The sequence below is a fragment of the Cygnus olor genome, chromosome 4, assembly GCF_009769625.2.
Source record: "Cygnus olor isolate bCygOlo1 chromosome 4, bCygOlo1.pri.v2, whole genome shotgun sequence".
Classification (NCBI taxonomy): Eukaryota; Metazoa; Chordata; class Aves; order Anseriformes; family Anatidae; genus Cygnus; species Cygnus olor.
This window is the reverse complement of record NC_049172.1, coordinates 50,476,371-50,499,256: the sequence shown is the minus strand read 5'-3', so window position 1 is coordinate 50,499,256 and position 22,886 is coordinate 50,476,371. Positions and strand designations below refer to the sequence as shown.

Below are 22,886 nucleotides of genomic sequence, written 5' to 3'. Positions count from 1 at the left end.
CTAATTAATTATATAAAGTGCCAGTCTAAATGGCATCCAGTTCCAGGATGAGAGACCTAATGTTGCTTGTTAAGCCCCCATTACAGTCAGTGGAGATGCAGTCAAGAAAAAGTCATCTAAAGACCTCAGCTGAGCAGCAAGTTGACATCTACATTAGGATAAAATACATTGTTCTCTTGGTTTCTTTTACTGTATTGACTTGATCCTTGAATACCATGGGTGTTAAGCCACTTAATTCGCATAAAGATAACTATCTATACATGTCTTAACCTGGAGGTGAATACCACTCTGCCAGCCTAATCAAGAAAGCTGGTACTTTCATAAGAAAAAAAATATACATTCATGTTAAACATTAATCCTTTTTCCCAATTCTAACATGTTTATGCAATGTTATATATTCAAAGTCAATTCCAGAATCACATGCAACAAAACCAAGTCACACGTAACAAGAAAAAAAAAAAAAAACAGGTTCAGGTTATACACAGAACAGTAGTGAGAAAAGGAAACAGGATTTTAATTCAGATTTTATACAGTTTACTTGAGGTATCTGTGTTGAGGGAGAAAGACCTGGAACAATTTCTTGATGAATATATTCTAATGTTTTTTGGTTTGAAATACAAAACAGACCCACCTGTTCTGCAGCCTCTCTTTTGACATTATAGGTATCTAAGTGTTCTTGGAGCTCTAGAACGCTGAACTTCAATGTTTCTAGCAGGCCACAAGACATTAGCTGAAAAATAAAACCAGTCAGATAGCATCTGATTATAATCTATATAGTCCGATATTTAAATAATTGTATAATACGAAATTTCAAGGCCACACTTGGAAAAAGCAATCAAAATCAGTTAGGTACACACTGATTTAGTGCTGGATCAGCTCACGCAATGAACTGTTTTGACCCCAAAATAAGGACATTACCTAGTCAAAAACTGAATGAGAGATTTCAAAGGGGTTTCTAGCTTTTTCAGAAATAATAATATCTTTCAGACACACAGATAGTACAAATAAGATAGTCTGCCACAAGAAAAATACATTGCTGGATTTCTCCTGTAGCAACCTAAGGAGCATCCAGTGAGATTTACTTCCCCTTCTCAACATGCCAACTATACCACCAGCACAGCCTTTGGTCTCTACAAGCCAGGAACTGTCAAAGCAAAAACTGTTGGATATTTGAGGAACTTTCTACCACTGATGAATTTTCCCATTTTCAATACAGTTTCAAAATCTCTTTTTCCCCTCAGGAGCTGCTATCTCAGCTTTGCTGTACACCATTTCTCCCTGGAGCTGTATTTCCACTTAGTTTAGGTTTTCTTATTAATCCTTCACCTATTGCTTCCTGTAATAATCATGCCATTAATATGATGCTTTCTTGCTCACACCAGTCACCCCTTGCGCACATTAAGAGTCCTGTTCTTATCTCTAATCCCTGGTGCCTGGTACCTCTTGGTCAGCTTGCAGTACACGTGCAAGGCTGTGATTACAAAATTGGAGCATGGGGAGTGACAGTATCCCCAGTTACTCAGTAGGGTTGGAAATGATGCTAACATGTATTTCCAAGTGCTTCAAGACTATTATTCTGCTACCACACTAAGACACTCCCAGCCTCAATGTCCACATCAACTGAAAGGCAAATTATGTCTCTGTGGCACAATTCCAGTCTGTACTCAACATGTACAATAACATGGAAATGCAAGGAAAACACTGGGCAGCCGGTATCAGCAAGAGGACAAAATCACTCCTGAACCAGTGCTTTGAGGTTGCATGCATGAGTGGACATCACAAAACCAAAGATTTGTGCATCAACGTTATTTCAGATTAGCCATTCTTTCTTAGTGAGAATTATTCTGATAAACAAGTTGATTACATTATTTGGAAAGGGAAGATTTATCTATACGGTAATATTTGCCAGTGTAACAACACTGTGAATGTTGTGAGTGAATGTGTGTGTAAATACACGTGTACTCTAAAATAAACACATTTTTACTTTAAAAGTAAACCCACTTTGTATTGGGTTTATGTGGCAAAGAGTTGGGAGCAGGGGGGCAGCAGGGGAGCTGCAGCTGCCCCACGTCAGATCAAAGCCAGCTCCAGCCAGCTCCAAAAGGGATCCCATTGCTGGCCAGAGACGAGCCAGCGAGCGACGCTGGGTGGGCCTCTTGGGGAGCACATTAAGAAAGGAGCCCTCGGTGGAGCAGGTGGATGGGGCCTGGAGGAGGCTGCGGCCCATGGAGAGCCCCCACAGGAGCAGGCCCCGGGCCGGAGCTGCAGCCCGTGGAGAGGAGCCCACGCAGGAGCAGGGGGTCTGGGGGGAGCTGCCGCCCGTGGGGGACCCGTGCTGGAGCAGTTTGCTCCTGGGGGATGGACCCTGTGGTACAGAGCCATGTGGGAGCAGTTCTTGAAGAGCTGCTGCCTGTGGGCAGCCCCCGCAGGCTCAGTTCGGGAAGGACGGCATCCCGTGGGAGGGACCCCACGTGGAGCAGGGGGAGGGAGTGACCCTGAAGGAGGGGAGGAGAGGAAGCATCACTGACTGACCACAGCCCCCATTCCCCATTCCCCTCCGCCTCTCGGGGGGGAAGGAGGTAGAAGAGGGTGGTTGGTGGTAAGGTGTTTTTAGTTTGCTTTTAGTTTCTTACTGTTCTAGCCCACTAGTGATAGGTTAAAAATTATATTAACCTCCCTATGCTGAGTCTGTTTCGCCCATAATGATAATTGGTGAGTGGTCTCCCTGTCCTTACCTCAATGCTTTAGCCCTTACCATCCTATTTTCTCCCCCTTTTTCCTTTGGGGAGGGGGAGTGAGAGAGCATTTGTGGTGGAGTTCAGCTGCCCAGCAGAGTAAAACCATCACACACTTGTGTATACTTCTATATATGTATATATTCTTTTATGTGTAGCATTATATATACATACATATATAAATATATGTACATGTACACACCCATGCTGTTCTAAATATGCACTGGTATAGCTCTTCTTACGTCTTCTTATCCAAAATAAAACTTCTCTTTTGGTTCATTTATACTGCTTTTAAAGTGGCATAAGTTAAAACACATTATGCGTGGTTCCCTTGAAATGCACTGTCCTTATCATGCTCTTTTAGTCCCCGTATTCCAAAGCAAGAGCAAAAGAGCAGAGATGCCCCTTAGCAACAAGGAAAAAAGCAGGTCAAGAGAAGAGCCTCACACTGAGTCAGGCCAAAGATCAATCTACCTCAGCCTACTATCTGACAACATTTAATAGCAGCTGCTTAAAGAAGGGCAAAACAGGGCAAATACGTGGTGAACAATTTGCTCATGTTCCAGAATGCTTTCTTAGCCTCTAACACCACTTTGCTCTATGTATTCAAAAACCTACTCAGGGCTATTTCTTACATGATTTTGTTTAGTTGCTTTTTGAAAACATGAACACTATGCTATAAAGAAGCATGGGGTTTTAGATGCTGGTTATGAAGAATCACCTCTCTTTGGTTTTGTGTGTTTTCTAAGCCACTGCTAGCTTAATGTGATCCCCTTCAACATCAAATAAGAAAGCTATATAAACATTTATGTACAGCTAACATTATCTCCTAAATGGCTGAAAAATCTTAGCCTGCATACTCATGTCTTCCTTATATGGAAGCCATTCCACAGATCTCATAATCCTGATTTTTCTTGAAACCATTTCCAGTTCAACAGTGTATTATTTGAGAGCAGTGGACAAGAACTACCGAAAACATTCAGGATGTAGGGCTATCAGGCATATGTACATTAGCTTAATGATGCATTTTGTTTTGCTGTCTCTTTTCTTAATTACACTAGCAGTTTTGTTTTGACTGCCCCAAAACTTTGAGCTGATTTCTCACATCAGTATTTATTATAACACAAGATTTCAACTTGCATAACAACAAACCATTCAAAGGCTTCATTACTTTTAGTTGGAAAGTCTTTTTCAGGCATCATAGAATATAAGCACAGACAACACAATTAAAAAAGGCAAAGATGTTACGGGGTAAGTGGTCTTTGAACAACAAGATGAAAATGATACAGAATAAATATGAACAAGCAAGAAAGTTGAAGAACAGCAAGGGAATTTAAACAATATCTAATCAGTTTACTCGCTGTTAAAGCTGGAGGTTTTTTATGGGTTGGGGGGTGGTGTTTTTTTTTTTTTTGAGAAAATGGATTTCATACTTGTGTTTTCAAGTGTTTATGATTCATAGTGGCTACTAACGTTTTCATTCCTTTCTAATTTCATTTATTAAAAAGCATCCTTTTTTTTTTACATCCCATAATTATTCAGATAATGTTTCAACTACTGACATAAGCACAACCTTTCAAAAGGCAAAAATATAATTAACATTTTATTCAAACCTTTGACAATGTTCCCAAGCATTGCTATTTTTCAAATGTTAAATCATCATTTTATATTTTACATAAAAATGTGTAAGTAGACTTGTATTTAAGTATTAAATTTGAGATTTTTACCGTTTCTGCATCCACAAAGACTGTTGGGCATTCTGAACATAACATCATCACTTCCAGTGAACTTTTAAATTTCTTTCCAATGCGTTGTAGACTTTCACCAAGAAAGCTGACTGAATCATTTGTTATAGCAACAAACTTCCTTTGAATGCTCTAGAAAGCAAACCAGAAAAAAAAACGTTAACTTTATAGCACTACTCTCCTCATATGGTGTTTTAGATTAAGTATTTCAAGGCAAATTTCCGTTACGACAGCATAGTTTTAGACATTAAAGTACAAAGTAATATATAATTTGTGTATTTATGTAAAACTAGCTCTGAAAAAGTAATACATGAATAAGTAAAAGAAAACAGCATGTAACTACAAAGATAATTATTCCTTTCATATCTAGTCCTTTAACATCAGGATGTCTGAATGACTATCTGTCTTTGTGCAGTACAAATAGTAGTTCCATTGATTTTCAAGTGCTTGTATTCCAGAAGGTCATATACAGGATTTTGAGAGTCAGGGTAAGACCTGTGTAGTATCACGTGTGTCCAAAACTGTCACCTGCAAGGTCTTTCACCTTCTTCAAAAATCAGTCCTATGTATACCATGTTCAATTACACAGACTGTAGGCATGGCCTAATCTGACACTTTGCTATACATTATTTCATAAACTTAGAAAGTTACATGTAGAATAAAGTTATATGAAGATGATATTTATGGCTGCAAAGTTAAACACAGTTAGTAGGATAGAATAGAAAGATCCAGTCAAACAAGGCCTCCAGGGTCTCATTTTATTATTTTAACCCTTCTTTGTGTTCTGTAACAACTTCTCAGGAATGCATCTTTGCCCAGACTTCAGCCTTGTGTTGCCGTTTCCCATTCTCCCAGAGAACGTGCCCTTCCAGCTGACTGATGGCTACTCTGTCAAGCCATAAAAGGTTTTGCCTTTCCTTCTAGTGCCCTCTTTAACGAGCATAAGAGAATATGAAGTGCTATCTGTGTAACACTCCGTTTTCACCACTTTCAAAAAATGAATGGTTGTATAGAGCAGCTAAACTTAGCTATTATACAGATAAACTAAACCCTGATATCTAAGTAAAGCAAGATGTCAGAAGTCTAAAGCTAGTAACAGAAATTTCACAGCACTGTGGCAAAATACTTAATTCTACTAAAAAAAAAGAAAAAAAAGAAAATGGGTTATTCTGTGAATAAGGCAGAGTATGAACTCCTCACACACAAATTACTTCGTGGTACTGACCCTAAACCTGCTCATGGGATAAAATGGTAGTATGGTAAAATAAAGCAAGCCTTTCACTGGGAAGTTTATTATGGCATACCAAACAGCAGGCAAAATTAGCTCTGGAGAAATAAGAAAGGGTTGGAGACAGAAGGTCTTGGTTTGTAATACTGAATCTGCTATTAGCTCACTTGGCGTTTTGCCTGTAAATAAAATGGCATAATTGTACTCCTCCCATCCTCATAAGAAGTTGCCAACGATAATATACATCTAAGTGGTCCCACTTTGAAAACATAAAAAACGCATCTCCTGAACATAAGGAGGAGGGAGCCAGAAAAATTAGGTCATAGACATTTCATGTTGGATGCTAAATCTGTGAGGTAAATGTAACTTCAGAAACTTTTGAAACTTCCAGCTTTAATGGATCTCCTGGTGTTTCAGTTCAAGAAAAACTCTTTTTCTCGCAAGACAGATGAAAGATAAATTCATTAGCATTAGTCATGTTGTGATTCCACAATACTGAGTCCCATAGAAAACACAGGAGGAAATCATTAATCCTGTAATCAGCACAGAGCTTGGGTGATGTTCATAAAATAAAAAAAGAACACAATGCAAACTAATAGCTTACAAGAAATACTGAACAGCTTTTTTTTTTTTTTCCTGAGTAGGATCTACCTCTCTCAGACAATGAATACAGAAGATATCCCACAGAAAAGTAGCATACAACATCTACTTTTAGTAATGTGGTGTTTTGTTTGTTTGTTGCTTTGTTTTTGGTCTGCTTTTGACTTGCTCTAAGGCTTCTTGCTACCTTAACACCTACCTTGCTAGTCTTAACAGCTTCTGCAGTTACAGAGGGAAAGAATAGTTTTGAAAGCAGGAGGAATGGACTTCAACCAACCATGCATTTGCAATTCACTGACCTGAAACAATCTTGAGAAGACGTGAAACGTATAGACAGCACAAGAACCATCTGTATCTGATAGCATTTGATTGACATGGCAACGCCAGGCTTCCTCTTCATCATCATATGCCACTGGTTGGAAAGCTGCCAATATGGCAGAAAGAAATGGTGAAGGAGGTGGGGAAGTTTGTACTTCTGGGAAACCGTCCTGTTCTTCTTCATCTTGGCTATGAATAACAAACAGATGTTAACCCCTCAGTAAATTTTCAAGAATTCAAGATTGTGTTTTGTAAAATAAATAATCAACTAAGGTAACTATGAACCAAGAAAAGAGTAAAATAAAAAAAATGTGAAACCTTTTCTACTGCAATATAGAAATACAAAAAAGTTGTTTATAACCTCAAATATCTCCAACATTTATTAAAACATGCTATTTCTGTGCACATACACAGACGAAGGGTTAACTGCAGGTTACAGGTAGCTATATACAGCACTACATAGACATGCATACAACTCAGAAATTGACATTTTTTGTGCCCTCGTTAACAGAATTAATATTTATTTCTTTGAATTTTTCATCATCTAAACATACAGTCCACCAGTACAAATTCTAGCTTTCCTTAAGATAAAGGCTCATTTGCCAGTTCAATAATATTTTAGAACTGTCTTAAGTTGAGTGAATGGAGATAGATTGGAACAATTTCATTTTTATGGGCAATCAATTTAACAGGCCTTTTTGAAGAGCATTCTGCAGTCATACTTTCCATTAGGCACTAAACCTCCAAAAAAACCCAAACCTATAAATTAATCAATATTACTAATTACAACCATTCATTTGTTAAAATGTTCTGTATTATAAGGAATGACACATTTCTTTTATTCAAGTGTTCTCATCTTTTCCTGCACGTTAGACAACTGCTTCTCTCATCACAGAGAAAAGTTTCTCTCATCAGAAGCTGCTGAAAAAAGTACTGAGTTTATTTGCTAAATAGGTAAAAACAACAATTAGATCAGATATGCAAGCACTGTTTTAGATGCCTGTACTGTGGGATTAATGAAAGAAACCGTGCCATAAGAAAAACTACTTTGATTCATGCATTGATAACATGTAATTTCTATTAGTTAGAACTAATATTAGTCTGACCTCGACAAACCAGAGAAGTCAGCTTCTTCTTCTTCACATCTCTCATCCAGCTCTTTCAAAGCAAGAGTGACATCCTCTTCACAGATAGATTCAGAATAGCTCTCTGGAGCTGCAGGCTCTGCCAGTTCTGGAGTCTCTTCCAACTCAAGAGGTTCATGACAGACCAGACAGTCTTGTTGTTCTTGTAGGAGATATGACCCAGTGTCTTCACTAGCAGTGCTAACCTGTTCATCCCTTACTGCTGAACTGCCTTCCTGTGAATCAAACAGACTTTCATTACTTTTATCATCAGGGCTTATGCCTTCTTAACAGCTTTTACGATAGTAAAGTAACAGACTGATAAAAACAAATGTTTACAAATAGCCATTTATACTTTAAACATTCAGCTCTTTGGATTCTTCAGTTTTACTTGACCAAAACCAAGCAGTCTATTTTTAACGTTTGTAACATGGTTAAGATGACTATCCTGGAATATGACTTATTAATAGTAAATAAGTCTCAAATACATTCCATTAATTCTGCTAGGAGAACACTCCCAGAAGATTATGTGCAAATAGCCTCAAACATGTTTAGATCACAACAAATACATTCAAGACCTTCATGTTTTACTTGTCCAAGTAAGGACCAAAATCACTGCCTCAATGTTTGCCTCTGAGGTCTGTCACCACTACAGAAAGTTTCTTTTCCTTTCCACTCTCCTTTTCAAAAAGTTCCTAAGCCATAACTGAATAACAGGTAACAGAAGAACACTGGAAAGGGACATCCCACTACTTCTATTATTTTGCTATTATTATTAAAATGGGAAGCTTTAAGGGTTCAACTCTGAATCTCTGAATGAAGACTTTTGATCACTGGCAATAACAAGGACATGATCTTTAAACTCAGGAAGGCAATATTAGACTGACCCTTTCCCCCTTCTCTTTCCCTCCATTAGCATCATTATATTCATTAAAATTACTTTATTGAACAGATGAACTTAGATTTAGTTAATTTACGATGAATCCATCTGAAACCTTTTACTGGATTTTTCTATGGAATAAAAATGACACCTTCCTGTAACTGCTGTTTCCTAAAGGCACAAATTAGCACACGTTTTCATTCTTAACGTGTTGTTCTACCTCTGCTTACATAGTGAGGACTAGTGAACAAACTTTTGGGCAGCCTCTGAGCATACACATCATTTCATGGCTTTCATCAGTCTAAACATATCCTTTGACAAATAACTACACGTACACTATAGGAACAGACAAATCAGCTTTACACAGAGCTACGTAATTTTATTTCATGGTGGTCCTAATATTATCTCACTTTGACTATGATATTTCTACATGTGACACTGCTGTCTTTTGACACAGCTAGTGACCCTACTTCTAATGCTTCTTCTGTACAACTTGAATCTGGAATTTTACTGCACAAAACAGCCATTTTGTTGCACCAAGCAGCACACAGGCACACCAGACATTTTTACAACAGCACAGCAAAATAACTTGGATCGAAGCAGTGGTTCATTCCTTTATAGATGTTAACATATTACCAACATTCAGTGAATGATACACTTAAAAGTATCTTAAAAACATGATTTAATATTAACTATATAGCTGATAACTCCACGGAACCTAAGGAAAATTACTTCTAGTAAACCATTCCCTCATAAATCTACAGTACAGGTGAATAAAATAGAGAATCATTTTAGTAAGAAACTTTCATATACTTAGGCTTATAAAGCTTATTGTTCAAAATTGAGATATTCTTGTAAGCTGAACCATAAATTGCTAACTGGAATGTGAAATACTTTGTCTTCTTTGTAGAGACATGCTATTACTAAGAATTATCCAAACACATTTAAATAAAATATTCACTTAACTCTTTAACAACCCTATAAAGAGAAACCAGGAATTTAACTGCATCTAACCAGCACACACACACACTTACACATGCTTGTTTTTAAATAGTAGCTTCATTTATTCAACTTTAGGCAAATTTTGATATATATTTATTTCTATAAAAATATTTTCTGTAACAGACACTTGACATGCAATGAAATGCCTGTATTGAAAGAGCTATATGTCAAGTGTATGAGCACAGGAAAAACAACGGCACCACACTGTGAATTGCACAGTTCAAGAATTCAGAACAAAATTAGTTTTTCCTGGCTTTAAGAATTTTTCAAAGTGAGTTGATAGTATGTATATTTTCAAGCTCATTCTGTCAAAAGACAGAATTTTAGCAATAAGCTAGACAGCTAATTCTTGTGGAGAGGTAAATTTGAGTGTTTGACCAAATCCCATATTCTAAAAAGCACAAAATAAACTTGGAACGCCTCACATTTAGAAATTACATTTATACGCATTTGCAGTCAGTATTTTTCCCATATGCATCACACCAATCTTGCCATCAGTCTGTACGGCTGAGCCCCTTCCCAGAAGGAAGCTCCATACAGCTAGAAGAAGCCAATCTCTTATTACTGTCTGAGCTTCATCAAACTCTATCAACCATACATGGTCCCAAGAACAAACTCAAAATACCATGACTAATTTTTTTCTCATGGAATCTAGCACCTTAAATGCAAGACTTAAAATTTAAAAAGCCATCTAAAAATGATTTTTTTTCATTGAAATTTCAAAGAAGCAGCTGACTTAAGAGTTTGCTGTGAAGCACTATGAATCAGAGCACTGACAAAAAAAAAAAAGTCCAGATCCCCACATGCTGTATACGAAACACAACACTACCGCTTTCAGTTTTAACATTGTTTTTTCAGTCGGTAGATAGAGGACTATATTAACTGACTACGCACTCTGAGGTAAATACACAGAGCTACTGTCACACAGCAAAGTGCAATAAAGTCTTAAGTTATAGACCTAGATCTTGATTGATATTGCCAGACTTCTGTACCATTGAGGACATATGTCTATCTCTGTGAATTTATTTATGAAATACACTGACCTTTAATTATACCATCAGTGCAATCTTTGCATTCTACAGATGAAGAAAAAAATCTCATTCACTTATCAGTTGTTGCTTCTGATATAGCACTTTTTGCTTGATGATGCTTAGTCATGAAACAATTTTATGGCCCAATTTAATGCTATTAATTATTTTTATTGCTTTCAATATTTTGAATAAAATATTGCAACTTTTCTTCCATGAGTGTTTTACTTAGATTATCAAAAGTTTAGTGATCTTATAAAGGGAGCTACAGAAGAACAATATAAAGGCAGCCTTAGTAAGAAATAAGAAAACAAAAATGAGTTACAGCTGAGAATGTACCACATGGGCAAACAACAAAGAAAAGTTCTATTATGGTGAATTTGATTCTATTAAAACAAACAAACAAACAAACCACAAAACAACAAAAACTTGTATCTTACTTCTCCCTTTACTAAAGGAATGATTTCAAATCTTAAAATAACACATCTATCCTATATTGGAAAAATACTAATCTAGATTACGGGTTCTTCACTCAAAACTCCACTGGAACAAAAATGTAGTTGTAGATAAACAGATGAAACAGTACTAGAACAGCCTGATGGGCAATCTAAGCACAGGTGCTCTAAAAAAATTGAGAATTTATAACGATTTATCAACTGCAATGTAACCATATTCCAACGGCAAAACATGAAAAATGTGGGGAAAAGGTGCTTTATACGAGTCACAGTATTACAGAAGGTGAGGATTTTACCACAGAATAGCAATCACTCACACTTCCCCTCTGAAATATGTTTTTTGTTCTTTCAATTATTTTCTTTAAATCAGCTAAGTGGTTCGCTTGCTAAAACAGTGTTTTTCTAAGTAGCAAACAGGTATACTATAGCCTTTGTTCAGAAACCCCAGTCAGTTGAACTAGGAATGTTTAAACCAAGTTCGCTGAAGACATTCTTAAATGTAAACTGTCTACTGGTTATTCAAATGTATATAGGGATAGGTTAGTTTTCTGAAAAACTCAATGAAACTGAATATTCTGTTAAAGTAGGGATTAGCAATGCTTTACCAAACAAAAATAAGATTGCCAGTCCCATCAATATTTTTTAATTTAAGTGATAAAAAGTCCACCTAAAACAAACCACTTCAAATTCATGGAAAAAAAGCCAACATACTGAGTTTTTACCTACAACTGCTAAACATCATAGGAAATGTAGCAGACCATAGTTATTTCAATTGAGTTTTGCTATTTTAAATTATTCAAAAGATTTTAAAAAACAAAAAAACTGAAGTACTCACAGCTTTGCAGGCGGCCATTAGCTTGTAATCTGTCTCACTCCACACAGGCCTTTTCCAAAAAAGTATACCACTAGCATCTGTGGTCCTTTTTAAAGGATTATTTAATTGAACCAACTGCTAACACAGCTGGCCTGAGGTTTTATTCCCACATAGCACCAATCACATTAACCCAAAGAAAGCAAACAAAGGAAATAAAAAGTATTTGAAAGAAAATTTTGCTCAAGAAGGATTTCAACCATATCAAGGAAAAGCATCATGAATATTAGCCTATTATCATTTGGCACCATGAAATGTTCATTATCAGCCCTTCAGGAATATTTTTAACCTGTGGTAAGCTCCCTGAGTCCATCACGTCTAGTTTTCATTCTGAGGGAACATTTTATAAGAACATTCCAACAGGTTAGAAATATTAAAAGCAAATCAAACAATCAATGTAACAGATGAAAATTCAGTCGAAAAGAAAGCAAAAGTTGCTACTATACACTAGAAGGAGCCCAAATCAGCCATGCACCAGCCCACATTTCTCCCCACCTCAGGCAGCTGGTTGCTAGAGTTATCTAGAGAAGCCTCCAAACTTGGGGTCTCAGTTCTGATTTGAAGCACCTCTTCTGTTCCCACACTGCTAGTGGAGTCTTGAGACTGAAGTGATAAACCAGCATGATCTGATATTGTTTCATCTATGGCAGAATCACTGTTTAACTAAGAAGAGAAAAAAACATGAAATTCTTCAATTCATCAAACATAAATTACAGAAAAAAAACAGTTTTAAAATAGGCTGTTTCAGTATAGTTAGCTATTTGAATTTATTCACAAGCTTAACAGCTCGCTACTAAAAACACTGCAAGCATCACATACATTTCTGCAACATTTAACTTCATAGACAAATTTGAAGTTATCCCTGAGATCCTGAAAATAATTTCCTTTCTTGTGAAAGGTCTTTAGCACCGGTAAATTACTAGACAAAGCACTGATCAGCAGAGCTCTTTGTTATGGGAAACAATGCAGACTTTGCCTCAAGCCTGAAAAGGGGCATATTATCTTTGCTGCTCCCTTTTCTCCCACCTTTCTTCCTAATTCATTTATGTAATGCAGAGAGACTTCTGAATAGCCTATGTTCTTGATTTTCCTCATTTATACGTAACACACACTTCAAAATGCATAATCAGATTAGCAATTTCAATGGTTAAACACAATTGAGGCTCCCATGGGATCACCTATTGCTCTTGTCTTTATTTAATATTTTGAGGGTTTTTTTGAAGCTAAGAATCTACAAAGACACACACTTCATATGTAACATGCAATTTTACACTTATATTTGAACAATTATTTTACGCATAAAGGCACTGAAAAGATCATTGATTTACTAAAACTATAAATCTGTTATGTACCACTAGCAGAGTAACTCTTTTCCTTCATTGATGTTAAAGTGAAAAAGTAGCATAAACATATTAGTTTGGTTTTATTCAAGGTCTTTGTTCCTCTGGATGAGAAGTGTGAGCCATACTTAGTCACTAAAAATGCAGGTAAAAACTTAGGTTCTCAGATTCCTTTCACAGTAAAATAACTTACCATTTGTGATCGAGACAGTATCTGACTTGCAGTCAGTGCTGCTTCTTCTTCTGAAGACTCATCAGTATCTTCCTGGTTGGTCAAGTTCAAGCTGGGTGTGCTACCAGAGTACTGACATTCTTGAAGAGACGGTGTGTCTCCTTTGTCAATACTGTCAAGAGAGCGCCTACGAACACCCCAGTTGAAGTTGTCCATGCTTTCACCCTGTAATAAAAAAAGTTCACAGACATATATTATCTTGAAACTCATACATATAAAATTAATACACAAATGCAACACAGACAACACAAGTACCAAATGCATTATGAACAGAGTTTCAATCAGCCCTTTAATTTTATTAAAAGTTTAAATGCCTTGCTAAATGATGTTTGTAGAGAAATTAAAATATATGGTAAATGAAGTAGAATTCTTTTGATTATCATCTTGGGAAGTAGCTCCATCTATAACCTATATCTGTATCCATTTTATGTCTCTGACTAGAAAGTACAAACACACCACAGACAACAACACATGAACAAGCCAGGGCACCAGGCTGCAACTTACCTGCAGCTCCTGGTTAGCAAAAAGGAAAACACATATAATTAGAAAGAACGAGGACGAACACTTAAAGATACTCTAGAACCAGGGAAAAATGTTTTATTACATAAGATTTGCAAACAGTAAAAGACTGATTCAAGCTCTGAAAAAAGCTTTAGTCAAAAAGCTAGTATTTAAAATAATTTTTCTTTCTAATGGGAGACTGATTAAAAATAAACTGATGACAAAACACCAAAACCAGCATGCTTATGATACATTTTTCTAGTGTAACATGTAAAGCCACAAACATTAGATGAGATTCTTTTAACTAACACACATGAATCTAAAGTGACCACATTCAACTGACAAAGCATCATCAACATTAATTATATTCAAGCTGCAGAAAAACTGTCTTCATTAATTGTTCTGTCAGTTACTTTGCATCAATTTTATGGAAAGCACCCTAAACATCAACAGCTGGATCCTTTCTAGTTTTCACATTTTAAGGCTGGGATACTTAGGTTGCAAACATCCAACATACTAAGTGACATCCAAATTTTAAAACACACTATTTTTTTAAATTCACAAGTACAACAGTCATATTTGATTTTCTCAAGCATTTTGTCAACCTTCAACAATACAACCAGTTAGACGGAAAACCTAATCAGTTCACCTTGCCAGTCTACAGCCAGTTATTAAAATATCACATCTAGTTCCAAGTGTACAAGTATGGGTTCCAAAACTGCTCTAACAGAATGTCTCTTGTGGTGAACTAAGATAGTATCACTATATTTTAAATATGCAGAGTAAACTAAACATTTTGTAGTCTCTTTCCCTCTTAGTGATTTGTTTTGCTCCACAAAAGGTAAAAACTTATGCCAAAGCAAAACAATCCCAACTACAAGGTAGTACTTCTGTAGGCAGAAGCACTTAAGTTTAATTAGCAACAAGGAACGTTCCGCATTTCTGGTGAAAAACTAGGCATCTCTTCTATCAAGTGCACAATTTATATGTAAATTAATATGTAAACCCTAAGTGTGTATATTCTCTGCCTTTTTTTTCCCTTCAAGTAAAGCACTGAATGCTGCATACAGGCATGTAATGAGAAAGCTGAAGAGTAACTTAGTTTGGCAAAGTTTTGAACTTTTGGCATCCTACCTGCAAAGCCTCATCTAGGTGTTAATATAATATTTTATTATTAAGCCTTGATGGTTCTGAACTATTTGAGTAGCATTCAATATAAGAAATTGTATCTGTGTAGGCTGTGGTCACGTATGCAATACTGTAAGGAGCCTGTATTTCTCCTAGAACATGCAAATAACTGGCTTGAAGTGAAGCAAGCAGGAAGCATAAGAAAGTGAGAAAAAACTGAAGTATTATGGGGAACAAAGCAAGATCTTGTAAAAAGGGATGGATAAACCAGGAGGAGAACAATTTTAGGTATATATAGGCTGATATCCTTCTAGGTAGTCTGTTGACCCATGACCTGCAAGGGTCACCATTACTAATTCACTACTTTGTATAGACTGTAATAAAAACATTGAAAGAAATTACAAAGCATTCAATTTCTTCTCCCACTTCTCCCCAGTCCTTTCAGCCACACTTTTAAACTTAATCCAATTCTGGTCTGAAGCCTCTTATTTATCCCAAATAAGTAACAACTGTTAATGCAATTGTTACTATTTCCTAAAATTCAGATTTGTTTTACCTCCCCTTCTCTTTTTTTGATAGGGGGAAAAGTGGAGGAAACGTAACAACTGCAACAAATCAGATATAATGCTGAAGTCAGAATGCAAGCAATTACTATGACTGAGTCAATCATATATAATTAGTATAGTGTACAGTTTACAACTTTGAAAGCTGTTCATCTTTTCAAAATGCAGAAATGCATCAGGAAAAAGATTATATTTTCTTAGCATACTGCTTCATAGGTTTCTACTGAATACCACTATTATTCCAGAAATTTTCTACTGCTTTATAAACAGGTGTTCATCTTGTCATTGGCTTATACCATCACATCACTTCACTTTCAGATTAAGTCACTTAACATCACCCCTGACAAAGAACCTCCTCCCCCTGAACAATTTGCAACAACTGAACACTACAAAGTTTAAGATACAAGTTTCTTTATCATGCAAGTTCAATTCAATCATGTTATAAATTCTTCCCAATTGGATTAGTTAGAAGAGCTGCCATTTCCTTAGAATTGCACCAACACAGCCTAATTTTAAGAACACTCTCAAAAGGAAATATACAGAAGAATTCCCAAGGTCTCACCTCTGCATCTTCCAATTCAACATCTAAAAAGTCAAAGTCTTTAAAAACTCCAAATTGTTGTTCACTGGTATTGTCCTCTACTGCCACTTCCTCCTCTTGAATAACTTCTTCTGTTGTTGAAATAAGACTGGTTTGTTGATCTCCAACTTCCAAGTCTTCATTAGAGGAAAACACAACCTTAAGATACGGGTAAAAGGGTAAATAAAACCTTCCAACTTCTGAATTGTCATTTTTCAAATTTAAAAAGCAAAACAAAACACTACCACAACTTACTGAAGGATTCTTGGGAAGACCAGATTCTGGACCACACAGAGAAAGCACATTCATCAGCTTCTCCCTGGTTCTTCTCTGGAAAAATGTAACAATAAACGAATAACAAAAAATAATAGTAAAAAATCACATAGCAAGGCATCTACCAGAAGTCCAAGTAAAAATGTAAAACGTCTGCATTTTTAACTAGTCATCTCACATGCCGTCATCCTCTAGAAAGAATTTTACCATTTATCCTCTTCATCTTATTAGCTTTCAAGCTTATGATATATTAATTTACTGTTTTGCTAAGATATCATGTAGATTTCAAATTATGTTTCAACAAATACCTTTATTACACATTCATAAACACTGCCTATTTTATATGTGTAACATGCTTGAGACACAATGTACCTGAGATAGCTGTGGTCTCTTCCAGCTGACAGGAACTAATGCATTTGAATTGGAGCCTGATGAAGTTGAAGAAGTGCTCCGGGTGACTGCAATGACTTTTGGTTTCCCATTTCTACCAGCTGCGCTGTGTTGATCACCATATTTATTCCCAATAATTGGTGTCTAACAAAGACAACAAATGCTTTCGTAAAATTCAAATCTGTATTAATAAAGACTACACATTTGATTTTAGAAATTAGTATTACACTATAGAGGGTTTTTTTCTTTGTGGCTGTCTTTGTTTTGTTTTTAGAATTCTATGAAGTCCATGCCTAATTCACTGAGGACCCATATAGTATCAGTATACTGGGAAACACAAAGTTGAATACTTCTACCCTAAGCAGCAGACTGCTATTCTGCTCATTTGTATTTCTTGAAATATACTAGTTTTATGCTAACAATCCAGTTATATTTTTAAATGCACTTTTAAAATAACTACATACTAAGTTTAAAAGATGATAAATTTCTCTATGGATGCACTCACAGACATTAAACAATTGTTTCTACAGTCCAGCAACTTCATTAGAACAGACACAACTTCTAAAAAACAGGGATCAAATCAGCCTTTCTGACAGGAAGTACTACTCCAACAAACTTTGTGGGAATTCACCTGGTGTCTTGCTTATTTACATGTACTGAAATTTCCAGTAAGGAATTAAAGAGGGGACTCTACCGATTTAAGTAACAGTCCAAGACATGTACATCTCCAACCACTATTTAGGACCAGTTTCAACCATGAACCCTTATTTTTGACTCTTTCTTAAGTCTCCAGTTTTCAAATCCCTGAATTATACTACAGTCATTTGGTTATGCTCCCATCTTCATACATACAAAGAGTATCACCTGTATTATATTAGTTTGAGCTCTAATGCATCCTTTCAGTATGACTTTAATTATGCCTCACAAGTGCATAACATCTTCAACATCATATATTCTTAAAAATTTTATTTAAGACATACCAATGCAGAAGGCTAACATAAAATATACCCAAGTTTAGAACAGAAAGTCATTATTGCATTGTAGTTTAAACAGAATAATTACCTCTGATATATCAAAATGAAAATCTAAGGTCTTGCCAGGTAGCTCCTTGGAAACATTATTAAAAATTTTTGTGAAAGAGATTTCAGGAGAACCTATGTCACCTCCATAAGACTTTGGAATATCGTTAGGTACAACAAGGCTTGCTGATCGAGACACCACCAGTTTCAAAATATTAAGAGCTTCCTTCCAATATGGACTCTAAAAAGAACATACGTAAATCACCAAACAATCACTTCAAATAATACATCAGTTTGTAATGTACAGTAGGATTTTGCATTGATTTATTTCAAGAGTCCCAGAGCCAAAAGCTCTAATCTATATGTGACTGCAAGACATGAACACAGGCAGAAGATTTGGAACTGGAAGCACCAGGAAGGCATCAGCAAGGCACTGGCTCATCCGTCCCACAGCCAGAGGTCAGAAAAAGCAAGGCAGGCTTAGTAGCTCTGGCTCACAGTGCCAGCCAAAAAAACGTTTACGAAGTATTCATATTGTATCAAACTGATGGAGTGCTTAAAAAAGCAAGCGCAAAAGTATGAGAACATAAGAGGCAGAGTCTGAGCTAAGTGTACCATCCTTAAAAAGATGATTAAGGTAATGTAAATAATTCAGCAGTTTTAGGTGCAGACATTGTAGAGTGGATAACGAGACATATCAAAAGCAGCACCTGGGGAAGGTTAAGATTTATCCTTCTGAAAATGTTAGGATTTCACCTGAAACTTTAATCTTCCAGTGTTTTTGGAATGAGCAGGATTTTATTTTTTTTAGTATGATGATAAGTTTGTTATTAATTTTTTTCTTTACTGCATTAAAAAGTAAACACCACTTTCAAGGCTCTAAGTAGTACCTGCTTCCTTCTAGGTAACAATGGCCTTCAACAACAACTTTAATTTCTGTGCATCATAAGCATAAAAGAATTATCTCAAACCTGAACCATCCTGTAGCAACTTAAATTTATTAAGATAAATTGTGATTGCAGAAGACTAGAAAAACTAGAAAACTGGTTTTGTAGCACCACAATTAAACAAGAAACCTTATTTTATGAACTTTTCTTTTGTTACCTAAATTAATGTTTCATCCTACGAAAAATGCATGTCCTTCTCTGGAACATTCTTTCACTAGTTCCAGTATATTGATGGCTAACATCTTCTAATTATGATTTCATTCCATGGTGGTGTGGGCTTGCACAGAAAGCTCAGATAAAGGTTAGAGGCGAAGTGAGCAGATGTCAGGCTATGAAAACTGTAGTTATGCTAATCATTCCATTTTGCCTAATGCACTTTGACAGGAGCACAATATCTAAAGTACATATCCATCAATAGCAAAACGTCCAGGGAGCACTACCTTTCCTGGTTAATTATGATTAAACCATTTGACTGAACTACATTTGGCAATAATGGAATTTGGGGAAAAAAGAAAAGGAGAAAAATAACAAGAAGGTTGTGTACTGAAATGGTTTTGTGCTCCAGGCATTTGTATAAAACCTTTCAGCAAGATGCTAGATTTTCTTCCACAAAATAGATTTTCAGTAAATTGTGTTCAAATTACAAAGGATCAAATTACTTAGGGCAAAACACTGTGGCTCATCTTTTGGGGACTTTCTTAAATAAAAAAAATATGCACTTGAATTCTTTAAGGTGCACCGTAACGTTCCTCACTTGAACAGATATATTAGTGAAAGTGATTTAAACATATGTTTACCTGAACAAACTTAGTTTGAAAAAGAATACACTTAAAATACATTTGGATAGTATTTAACAGCAAACATTTCCATATTTAAAGAGTTATGTAGACATAGCAGATGATCCTTCGACTATTAAAATGTATGTAGAACTACCTACATTTGTAAATAGACACACTAAGGTAACTTGTCCCACAAGACATAGATCTAGTTGGACAAAAGCATAAGCATGTAACAAATTAAGGGAAAAAAATTACCATGGAATTTGACTTTAAACAACCATTTTTACATCTAAAACATATTAATTCTCAAATAAAAATCAAGTGTAATTTCACTTTTATAACAAGCAGAAAAGTTTTTCTTTAAATAGTTTTTCAGAGTACCTACCTGAACATATTTACCAATAACTTTTATGATTTCCAAATTAAACTGCTTCACTGGTGCTGTGGACAGGTCGATATGACTCAGAAGACTATAAATGATCTGCAGTAAGGATTGTTGCATACTGGATAACCCTTTCTCTAACAGCTTAAAAAAAATTAAAAATACAGACTCTAATTAGTGCCTTTAATAGTAACTTGAAGTGAAAATCAACATTAAAATATAAACAGCTTCCATAGATGTTTATTCTTCCCCTCAAGAAACTTCAGCGTACCACTTTACATTTTTCAAAATTTTGTTTTAGCTTAAAAAGAAAATGTAATGCAACTGAATGTTATCTGTTGTAATTAATTCCCCCCACCCAATTTCGACATATCTGTTAGCACAGATCTAAAATACATAATTACAATAGAATAATTATCTAATAATAATAGAATAATAAAATATTTCTCACTAAATAAAGTGTACAAATAAAGTCAAAATCTCAAAGGTGCATGGAAAACAATGACATCCATGACTTACGAATGAAACAGTCTTATAAATGAAATAAGTTCATATAAACTAATTGATAAGAATGTTCAGATATCTTTTCCATGATCAGTTTGAAGTAATCTTCAAGGAGAAACTCTGCAGTTTTTTCACACAACATAATTTTTCAAGGTAACATCAGTTTTTCTGTATGAATGGCTGGCAGAATCATATACTGAATTTTATATTTAAATTATCTTTGATTATATACTACGCATTACTTTCAAATGAACTTTGAAATTAGTTTTTAAGTCATGATAAGGACATCTTTAAATATGTACTTGGCTAAAAAACATGTTTTAGAATTTGCACAGAGCATAATTTTGCTAAAGCCAAGATAGTATATATAGATTATTCACGTAGCATAGAAAATAAGTATCTATTTCACAATACTACTACTGTAAAAAGGGATTTTTCATTAGAGGGATTATTATTTCGAGGTACACTCAAGTTGTTGCACTCCAAAATGGCAGCAGTCATCCCTTTTCCGTGTCCTAAATCATTTTATTATTATTCTCCCATTGCAAAAGGTATGTTTTTTTCTCTCTATATTCAGAATTGTATGAAACAAGGAATTGTCAATGAGTAAAATGTAACATTTATCACAGATTGTCGACATGAGATACACCTTCATTAAAAATTTACCTCTGCAAGATAAGTTACGAGGTTAAATGTGGCATCTGAGAAGGAGTCATGCAAGTATCTACACACTACATTAATCCAATTAGAGCAGTCTCTGGAATAACTGTGTGTACTGTATAAACTCATCATATGAGCTAGATTGGCAAGAGTTGGTGATTTCTCCTCTGCGCAAACCTGAAAAGCCAAAAGTATATATAATTATATTACAGATGACAAATTTTTAACTTAAGTACCCACAAGTCATCATGCACTTTTCCCAGATTTCACTCTATTCCCCAGTAACTGGAAATGAATAATCATATGAGCAACATCTACAGTTTCTGCTGAATTTTGGAGCCTGGTAATTCGTCAAAGAAGTAGTAGAGATAATTTGCTGTGATACTTACACTGCTTTCTCAAATACATAAATAAATAAGTAAGTGTGCCAGGTAGCAAGACTGTTTAAATACTGAAAACAGCTCCATACTCCTGACATGGCATGCTGGGACAGCAGTAACTTTTAGACTTGCATCATGTACTTGCCATGTATGACTTTGAGGTGGCCTGCACACTACTAAGTGATATACACATCACAATTTGGGAAGCCAGAGGTCTATGATTGCATTTCCCAAGACAGACAGCACTTTCTTATTCCCCTTTCCACATTATTCCTTAAAATGCAGGCTGTCAGACCAGCACTCCCCCAGCCTGGCTGGACATTGCTGGTGTGCATTTTGAACTGCTGTACCAGACACTGCAGTTCATAAAGCAATGAAAATATTCCGAGGTTAGCTACGGTGTACAAGGGATAGAAAGAGAACCTTTTCTTCCTGCCTGCAAGTCTGAAAGGTAAGGATTTTTTCCTTATCACAAATAAATTAGGAAGTATGCTTAAGAACTGATTTAGTTTACATTTAGCATTACAAGCTGCAAAATCAGACAGGTAAGAAAAAGTAACTGATATCATTGATAACATGTAAATACATTCCTTACCTCTAAAGTTTACAGAAAAAAGCTAAATATGTTTTCTCAGTGGCAAAGAGAAACTCATGGGCCAATGTGAAATCCAACTATACAAATGAGGACTGGATCACAGTTTCAAAATAAAATATTTTAGTTATCTCTGTATGTCTAATAGAATCATGTATAAATTCTACATAAGGCAGTGGAAAAATACAGAACTAGTGCTGGTAATAAAAGTAAACTCCTGGATACTCTCCAAGAATCACTTTACATACCTTTGCTATCCTGTCAGCTGTTTCTTTACAGAACTGAGTTGGGTTATCAAAATGTTGGATCAGATGCGGAAGTAGGCACAAGATGTTTAGGGGAAATCCTAAACACATACATAAACACAGTTATACGAACCCTAATGACTTTAACATGACTTAATTTAATGTGAAGTATATATATTACAGGTTTCTGATACTTAAGAACCCTTAGAGTACAATACACGTACATTCAAATATATAAATAAATTATATACACACACCTAAGTTTGTATGTATGTATAATATAAATGTGTGTGTCTGTCTATAAGTGTGTATATACACATATGCATAGAACGAAACCAAAGTCATCAACAGATCAATTAAGCAAAAATATCAAGAAATTTGACAG

The 22,886-nt window shown here is 35.6% G+C and overlaps 1 protein-coding gene across 9 annotated transcripts in view; it reads right to left on the bottom strand.

The window, feature by feature from the left end:
- The window catches only part of FRYL (FRY like transcription coactivator), a 172,266-nt gene that overhangs the window by 12,374 nt on the left and 137,006 nt on the right, over positions 1-22,886 (bottom strand). For 7 of the 9 annotated variants that reach the window (XM_040556799.1, XM_040556800.1, XM_040556797.1 and 4 more), the window contains 13 exons: positions 22,505-22,602; positions 21,291-21,461; positions 20,124-20,264; positions 18,056-18,253; positions 16,976-17,137; positions 16,586-16,660; positions 16,313-16,489; positions 13,520-13,723; positions 12,482-12,649; positions 7,733-7,986; positions 6,608-6,815; positions 4,463-4,612; positions 632-730 (listed from right to left, as the gene is read on the bottom strand). In XM_040556799.1, the coding sequence (XP_040412733.1) occupies positions 632-730; positions 4,463-4,612; positions 6,608-6,815; positions 7,733-7,986; positions 12,482-12,649; positions 13,520-13,723; positions 16,313-16,489; positions 16,586-16,660; positions 16,976-17,137; positions 18,056-18,253; positions 20,124-20,264; positions 21,291-21,461; positions 22,505-22,602 (2,105 nt within the window). Of the gene's footprint in view, positions 1-631; positions 731-4,462; positions 4,613-6,607; positions 6,816-7,732; positions 7,987-12,481; positions 12,650-13,519; positions 13,724-14,062; positions 14,072-16,312; positions 16,490-16,585; positions 16,661-16,975; positions 17,138-18,055; positions 18,254-20,123; positions 20,265-21,290; positions 21,462-22,504; positions 22,603-22,886 lie in introns of all 9 variants that reach the window. The other 2 variants (XM_040556796.1, XM_040556805.1) reach the window with 1 other exon arrangement.